The sequence below is a fragment of the Pterocles gutturalis genome, unplaced genomic scaffold (assembly GCF_000699245.1).
Source record: "Pterocles gutturalis isolate BGI_N339 unplaced genomic scaffold, ASM69924v1 scaffold50205, whole genome shotgun sequence".
Lineage (NCBI taxonomy): Eukaryota > Metazoa > Chordata > Aves > Pterocliformes > Pteroclidae > Pterocles > Pterocles gutturalis.
This window is the reverse complement of record NW_010147739.1, coordinates 1-8,617: the sequence shown is the minus strand read 5'-3', so window position 1 is coordinate 8,617 and position 8,617 is coordinate 1. Positions and strand designations below refer to the sequence as shown.

Below are 8,617 nucleotides of genomic sequence, written 5' to 3'. Positions count from 1 at the left end.
CCCCACAGCTGCCCCCCTCATTGTCCCCTCCTCTTACCCTTGTCCCCGTCAGCGCATCCCTTCCAGACACCCAGACCCCTCTCCCCCCTCGTCCTGCTGGCAGAGCCAGGCCCAGAGGGATGGAGGTGCGTGTGTCACAGTGGGGACCCTGCCCTTCCCTCCAGGGTGGCCCCGGGGACCTGCCAGCCCCTCTCCACACACCTCCAGGGGCTGCAGAGCTGCAGTGCATGCTGCTCCGCCTCAGCTGCTGCTTAGGAGCCGTTGGGAGCTTTCTCCCCACCACCCTTGAAAGCCGGGAGTCCATCGCTCTCCTCCCTCCTGCTGGGTGTTTAACGGACTCTCTGGGACAGGGACCAGTTTGGATGCAAGACCCCATGTCCTGACCGTGTGCCCAGACCCAGGGAGAACCCTGGTGCAATCTGAAACTCCCACATTTTCCCTAGTTATCTTGTTTCTCTAACTCTGTCACTATACTTTCCTTTTAGAGACAAGATCCAAGAAAGAAGAATATGTCACAGCAGCAGAAGAGGGGCCTCAATGTTCTTTGACAGAGTCTCACCTCGTGTAAGAGATGTTGTGTCCTCTCTAGACCTCAAAACACTCAACTAAAAGTGTTTAACTGAAGCCATGGCAACAGGGGACCCAGCTGTGCTCCAAGTACCATCTCAGGACGTGAAGCAAAGAAACAAGCCCCTGGTAAAGGGGATGGCAGCTCCAGAGAAGGCAACAACCATGTTAAATGCCATAAAGATGTCAGAGCCACGTCAGTTAAAACCCAATAGCGTTGAGACGGAAAGAATCATCACTGTCCTGGATGAGATGATTGCCAAGCTGGAGCTGAGCAGTTTGGTCCCATGGATCATCGACTCTCTGGACAGGTTTGTGGATATGCTGGGACCTGAGATCACAAACAAGCTGACTGAGCACCAAAGGCTTTCCACTGAAGTGCGGCACCTGCTTGCCAGCTCTGGAGAAGAGAACACCATGGGCACCAAGGAACAATGGAGCCGTCTCTGCTTGCTAGAGCAACGGCTGAAATGTTCTGTTAGAAACGTCCTGAGGCTCTTGCTGGCCAACCCTTCACTTTGCCAGGCTCTGAAATATGAAATTCGGACAAGAGAGTCACCAGCTGAAGTGTTTATCAAAGCCTTCAGGGAGTTCAGGAATTTAATGCTCGAGAGACTCCTGACTAGTCCTGTGGAAGAGGAAGAAAAGATTCGGTTCATGGAAGACCTCTCCCTCCAGATTGAGAAAAACACTGAAGCAATCACAGCTTTACGGGCAGAACTGGCAGCAGCGATCCGGACTTGCGAGGAGGAGGTATGATATTGTGGGAAGGTTTTCCAACAAAGTGTTGCTGAAGCAAAACTTTGGTAAGCTAAAAAATTATCCCTTTCTTGCAGTTCCTATAGAGGAAATTCCAGAAATATTTCTAAACCAGACCCAAAATTTAAAGACACTATTTTTTGTTGTAAAATACAATGAAAAATGCTTATTGCATGCTGGATTTTTTTAAACTGGAATTTGCCATGTTTTGAACCTGCTCTCACTGGCCAGCTGGAATGACACAAGTCACTGAGTCTAAAAAGGAGCCACAGGACAGGCACAGATTGCTGTGGTAGTGTTTTGGCAGGGCTGCAATGTCAGCTGCCTGTGCGAGACTCCGTTCCCTGCTGATGAAATGATGAAAAGTCATTCCAGGGAGAAATTGCTCTGATTAAAATCCATTTGTAATATCTGCTCTGCCTTCACTCTTGCTTCAAACCCACATTGCTGTGACTTCCAGCTCTGTAGCGTCAGCTGCCTTGGAGCACTTATGATTAATATGTGATTATATGGATTCAGATAAACAAACGGGCATTTCCCAGGCTCTTCCTGGGAGCCCGTGGGCTGTGCCAGCATCCGAGCCCCTGAGCTCCTGACAAGCAATCCTTTGTTTCATAGGTACGCTTTTCTTTCTCCTCCCTGCAAGAGGGGTTGCAGGGGAAGGTTTTGTCACGTGCTCGCTGTGCTGAATGGTGCTAGCGGAGACAGGAGCCTGCTTTCCCCGTTCCCTCTGCTCCCCAGAGATCTGTGAACCAAGACACTTGAGATTTTTATGTGCAGTTTGTCAGCTTGTCCAGGGCATCATGAATAAATCTGTTTCACTGCTCCCAGCTGAGGGTTTCCCTTGCAGGCAGCACACGAAGCTGCGGCCCCCAGACAGTCGCTCTGAGCCTAATCCAAAGCTTGCGGAGCCATGGGGCTCGCTCCAGCGGCTCTGACTGTGGCTGTTCCTCAGATGGCAGTGCCAGTGGGTCTCGGGAGGGATTGTTCAGTCTCCACCTTTATTGGCAGGTTCCCAGAGGAGCAGTGGGGCAGGTTTCCAAGGCACCCTGTGTAAATCCAGCTCTGTGCCCTCAGCCAGCAGTGGCAGGTCCTCGTCACTCCTAGAGCAGCTCTTACATCTCCTCCACCTTTGCAGGGCTGTCTGACTTCTCCTGCCCACCTTATGCCTCACTGGCATTTCTCACTGTTTTTTTTTTTCCCTTGTTTTCTGAGTCTAGACTCACAAGAAGGACAATGAGATCAGAATCCTCAAAAGCAGCATGCAAGAGCTGACCGAAGCCTGCAAGACTGGCATCCAGCAGATGAAGGAGGAAGGAGAAAAACAGCAAAAGGAGGAGCTGCAAGCCGCCCGGGCCAGGTGTGGCAGGCTGCGGCAGGATGTGCAGCAGCTGGGAGCTCAACTCCATGCACTCGTGCTGGAGCATCGAGAGTCAGAGCTGGCTCTCAGGAAGGTAAACAGGAGGAGAGCTCTAGAGCAGGAGATTTAAAACCTTTTGTAGTGCTGTCAGGTCTGGCTGCTGTGGGTAATTACTTGGTTCCTGCTAGCTCCTGGTGGGATGCACATGCTGTTTGTCGGAGCGTACCTGCTCTCTCCTCAGGCGCTGCTGGTTCCGGTGGGAAGCAGCCCTGCAGCGACAGCAGGGAAGCAGCCTGCTCACGGGGCCTCCTCCTGCCTGCCGGCTTTGCTCTGGAACCACCCTCACACAGCGCTGGGACGCTGCACGCTGGAGGGGTTGGGCTCAGAGTACAGAGCAGCAAGGCTACGGCAAAACAGGGCAGGCGTAGTTAGGAAGGGATTTGGTGTGGGGTAAGCAGAGCAAATGTAATATTGGTTATATATAAAACCATCGTTAAGAGCTGACTGTAGTATCAAGGGTTGAGCGCAGCTCGTGTTGAGAGCTGAGCAGTTCCTACTCTGTCTGGCACTATGTTGAAGACACGAGCCAAGGAGTTGGGTTGAGCTGAATGAGGGAGAACTGTCAGTTTTCGCAGTGCTGAGCAGATACAATAGGAAACAGGAGCAGCAGGCAGGCTCAGCCTCTGCATCAGCAGCTCTGCCCTGAGCACAGCATGCTGGTGACACAGGGCACTGAGAATCTAGAACTGGAAAAAGAGCATTTTTTGCTCTCATTTTGCTCCTACTTGCTATTTACTCCAAACAAGCCCTGACCTCCCACGGCAGGACAGCACACACAGGTGATGGGGCACATAGAGCAACGTGGCAGCAGGGCTGGGCACTAGCAAAGCACCAAATGCAGGTTAGAGCCGCAGCACGAAATCCAAAACGCACCCATGTACGCCCTCTTTAATGGAGTGGCTTTATCAGGCAGTTTCTTCCGAGGCTGCAGGCCACTGTAGTATTAGGTGATGAGTTGCTCAGCTCATTATAACGCTCAGGCAGAGATTTCCTGACCCCAAAGTTCTCCTTTCCCCCTCCTTAGCATGTCCTCTAGCCCTGGGTGACCCAAGATTGTCCTTGTGGTCTAAATAGCTGAGGGCTGACCTGACGATGGCTGGGGAGCCCTTGGGACATCCCGGGTCAGTGTTACACTGGAAATCAGGTGGCACTTGTGATGGGCTGTAGCTGAGCTTTCTCTTGATGATTCCACGGAGGACAGGTACAGCAGCTTGGGGTAAACTGCCCGTACCTGCAGCACAGCCACTGTTAAACTGTTCTACAGCTAGAAAGATCTCTTTGTTTTAAAAGGCTTCATCTTTTTGAGTACTTTCTGTCCCATTTTCCTGTTTAGCAGTTCTCTGTTGCTTCAGTTTTAGGGTGGTTGCCCCAGTTTGTCGATTACTTGCCGCATTCCATCAGACACATTCATTTCCTACCCACAGAATGCACCTTTTAGACGTGTTTCCGTCCTCAGCCCTCACCCAGCTCCATGCTGTAAACCAAATAAGGCCATTTTGGCCTCAGGAAATGTCCCATGAGAGTCCCCAAACCAGCGCAAACAAAATATGTGTCAGCTGAAGGAAGCTTGCCACAAGGAGGAGGTGTTAAACCTATGATGCCAGGGCTCAAAGCTCCACTATTTTCTAACTCAAGCTCTACTTCTTACCAGGCTCCAGGTGCCTGCAAGGAACCTCTCTTGTTTGTGTTTCAGAGAAAGTGCAGAGCGGAGATGGAAATTATGAACTGGGTCCAGAAATACGACACAGACATGGCAGAAAAACAGGTATCCGCTTTGAAGTGCTTTGCTCTCCCATGAGGTGATACGTTCAGGTAGATTCCTCTCCAAATGGACACGTGGCTCTTACGCAGGAGCCCGTGGAAGTGAGGTGCAGTTTTCTATCCAGAAGTACAGGCTTTAGAAGGAAAGGTGTCTTTGTCCTGCCTGTGTGTTCAAGAGTTCTCTGCTGCTTGGACTTTAGAAAAACTTGGACTCACTGCTAAATCCCACAGTATTTGGGGGCAAACGGGATTGCCAGGTTCTGTCAGACACACCCACCTGTAGGGAATGGGTTTTTCAGTTTTGCTTCAATCCTCAATCCTCTTGGCACTATCTGGTGTCCAAATCGTGCTCCTGTTTTTGCTGGCCCCTTGAGAGATGTCTCTCAAGTGCTAAGAAACCAACCAGCCTGCATAGTGCTGCCTTGGCATCCGACTTACCCACAGCAGGCTGCGAATCACTTCACCTGCTTGCTGTCCTGCTCCTGCCCTATTTATGGAGATAGATAAGAGCTGCTGGGTTACTAACAAAGCAAAACGCAGGGAGGGGCCTAGGAGCTGGCTGCTGATTGTAGGAAATGATCCCCTCCCTTGTCAGATGTTTAACAACGGGATTATTTTGGTTTCCTGTCTGCTGGGTGGCTGGAGCATCACATCACGGCAGATTTGGGGCAGAATTAGCTAAGGCAGACACACATCCACTGGTTCCCCTAATTTTCCATCTCCGTGAGGCATCCTCAAAGGTATTAGGAATGACTCAAACTGCCGCTGAGCTTGGAAGTGCAGTAACACCATTAAAACTGCCTGTCCCTGGCCTTTTCCAGGCTGACTTGGTCCGGCTCTTCTCGTGCTCTCAGCAGGGTACAGCCTATCAGCTGGGCTTCAGTGCCGCTCATCTCAACGGATTCTTAGCTGTTAGCTCAGGCTCAGCCTCACCCAAACCTCAGTGACGGGGTTTATTGCACAGAACATCCGCAGGATGGGCTCTGACCTGTGTGTGTGTTACCTGGTCAGAGTTCCTGTCTGAGGGTGGGTGTGGTTTGCAACACAGGCAGAATTTTTCAGAGCATTTTTCAGGGGAGCGTGAGGATACTAGGACCTGGCATCTCATGAGATTCCCTGGGTACTGGGCACACGTCTCCTTCTGAGTCCCTCTGGAAAGGCTCAGCTCCCAGTCGGGGTTCTGCCTGGATTCGGGATGGGTTTAAGAACACAGGGTTGCACAGGGAGGAGCTGCTGAATGCCCTGTCCCTGGTATCTGCTGTCTTGCTAGGCTGAGTACGAGGAGGTGAGCGCTGCCTACGCCAAGGAGAAGGCCCAGCTATCCCTGCTGACAGAGAAACATGCCATGCTTCTCCAGGAGTATTCCCAGATTCAGGAGGAGCGCAGGATACGTCAGGAGAAGGAGGAGAGGGAGTTGGAGGAGTTGAACACCAAGACCCGAGCTGCCACCTGCATCCAGGCCTTCTGGAGAGGCTACTTGGTCCGGTCTGTCTTCAAGCCTAAAAAGAAGAAGGGCAAGGGCAAGGGCAAGGGCAAGGGCAAGGACAAGGGCAAGGGCAAGAAGGCCAAGAAATAATGCACTCTCTTTCCTCCTGGCAAAGCTGCTGATTCTGCTGGGACTGGGCTCTTCCAGACAGAAGCTTTAGATTTGAGAGGACATTCGCATCAAGGCCTCCAAGGCTGGGGCTGCCTCTCATCGTTGGGGTCTGTTGAAGCAGTGTAGTGAAGATGTGTCTCACCATTCCAGGTTTGGCTTTGCTACCTCTGCGAGGAGGAGGATGTGCCCTGATGGAGGGACGGGGCCAGGGGTGCAAGTTCCTTGCTTGTACCTTGCTTGTGTGTCAGGTCCCAATTCTGCTCTTACTGGAGGTGGCAATAAAATAATTCCTGGGGGCAGGATGAGGCCCTTCATCTGACACAGTTTCTCTTTGTGTGGATTTGAGAGACCACATCCCTTTCTACAGGAGGAAGATGCACAAGTCCTGTCTGGGCATCACCCGTGGCAGTTTGCAGCTTTCGGCAGGGGCCATCTGAAGGGTGGGATGTGGCACAGCCCAGCTCATGCCCTGCTCCCAATCCTCCAAGTTGCTCCCTAAGCCAAGCGCCAAACTCTGCCCAGCATAGATCCCTGTTCTGACAGCATGTCTCTTCTGGATTCTCCAGTGTCCAGTGCCCCAAGAGCATTGCAGCCTTGCCCTTTCACAGGGGCAGGAGTCAAGTGGTTTTACTCCCTTGGCCGCCCATGTTCAGTAGCCGTGTGGCAACTTCATCCCACAGAACTCTTAACTCCTCTGCCCACAGGGCTTAGATTGGACACGGACAGGGTCACGCACAGAGTGCTGTGTCTTATTTCTTTAATTTTATTGGGAAACTAGATGTTACACGTTACCATAAAGGCCAGGGCACCTCCTGTCACATATTCTTTGCATTTAACAAGGCTGGGAGCAAACAGCATTTTGGATGCAGACTCCCAGTGATGTTTCTTCACTCCCCACTTCAGCAGCCCTTCCTGCAGCCTCTCTTCCCAGGAGAGGGCAGTGACGCTGGCTGCAAAGCCCAAATAGCCACCGGCCCCAGTCCTCGCCTGCCGCTCTGCCTCTCTTCATAAATGGGCACCTCCAGCAAAGGGCTGAGATGCTTTTTACCACCCAGCACAAACCAAAGTGGAGAGGGGGCCGTTTTTCTAAGGACAAAGAGTGACTGGAGATGCTCAGGGGCTGAGCTTGCCCTGAGGGGGAGATCCCACAGCAGTGCCCCAAGTAGCCAACACAAGGACCCGACAGATTTCTCCCTGGCTGTTTATTTGGTTAAAAGTCACAGGGTCAGTGTGATCTGTCCGTAGCATGCTCAATACAAATCACAGGATTTTTGCCCTCCTGTGTCCAGTCCAGTGCAGGGCCTGATCCTAAGCACATGCTGGCATCACTGAAGAATCACAAGGATATGAGACGCAGGATCAGGTGAGGTCCCTCTCTCCTCCGACACGGCCAGGGGAGGTGTCTTCCCTTGTCTGCAGCCACAAGAGATGCCAGGATCTGTGAAGACTTTCAGATGCTGGTACCCATGGGGGTAGTTTGGGCTGTATTTACACCCAGAGAGACATTTAATCTCTAGGGAGGCTCTAGTTCACAAACACCAGCAGCCCCAGAGCTCCTCGCAAAAGAAGGTTTGGGCACACTTTTAGATTAGAGGATGTCGGGGTGTTGCAAGGGCTGTTGGACACTGGTGCCTCGCTGTCTCAGAGATTGTCTAAAACCTCCAGATGTCGCCTCCAGATGTCAAAGCCTATCTGGAGAGGCATGCAGCTGGGTGACAGACTGAGAACACCTTCTGATGGGTGAACACCAGACTTTGTAGTCCAAAGTACTCTCAGACTGTTTCCAGACATAGGACTTGCCCTTAGAGCTGCTAGTGCCAGAGGTGCTGGTGCTGGCGGCTGAGGCACTCTGAGGGATGTCTCTTTAGAGCGGGAGGGAACGCTCAGCTAGCTTCAGGGGGGCAGCAGCAGCTCTGTCCAGAGCAGTGGATGGAGTTCACCTGCTTCTTTCTTCACCTGAGGAGCTGCCTAGCCCAAATCCCCAGGCTTGGAGACAAGTGTGCTCATTGGAGACGTTTCCAGAGCCGGTGTCAGGGGCTGGGGGAGCCCTTTCACCCACCCCTCAGCCCCGTGAGACCCCTGTGAGGCTGGCAGGAGGTGCTGGGTCAGGCTGCCTGTGCTGGCAGGGCTGCCAGGAGCCAGCAGGCAGAGGTGCATGTGCAGGTGATGGGCGAGCAGTAATGTGATTAGCGGGGATCAGAGTGGATTAGAGAGATCAGAGAAAGGCGATCCCCCGGCTGGGAGGACGGGGGGCGAAGGGAAGGGGCTTTGGGGGATGCGCGGATGCCTGGCAGGGCGGCATCTGCCCCAGGTCCCCGAGTGCTTCGCTGGGTTCACTGTGGAGAGGAACCCGCTCAGATGTGACCCTCCTCATCAAAACCAGGACTGTGGGCTGGTGGGGGGAAGCAGGTGAGGGGGACGGGGCTTTTCCTCCACTGGGCAGGCAGCACCAGGCAGGATTCTGATGTGAGCTGTGCCGGCACCTTCCCCCCGGCCAGCCCCTCCGCCCCACA

At 52.9% G+C, this 8,617-nt stretch overlaps 1 protein-coding gene across 1 annotated transcript; it reads left to right on the top strand.

Moving 5' to 3' along the window:
• The first annotated feature begins 705 nt into the window (after positions 1 to 705).
• On the top strand, positions 706 to 6,083 carry IQCD (IQ motif containing D). Its single transcript, XM_010086141.1, has 4 exons — positions 706 to 1,320; positions 2,547 to 2,780; positions 4,440 to 4,511; positions 5,778 to 6,083. Exons 1-4 carry the CDS (start codon positions 706 to 708, stop codon positions 6,081 to 6,083), a joined length of 1,227 nt encoding a protein of 408 aa, XP_010084443.1.
• The last annotated feature ends 2,534 nt before the right edge of the window (positions 6,084 to 8,617 follow it).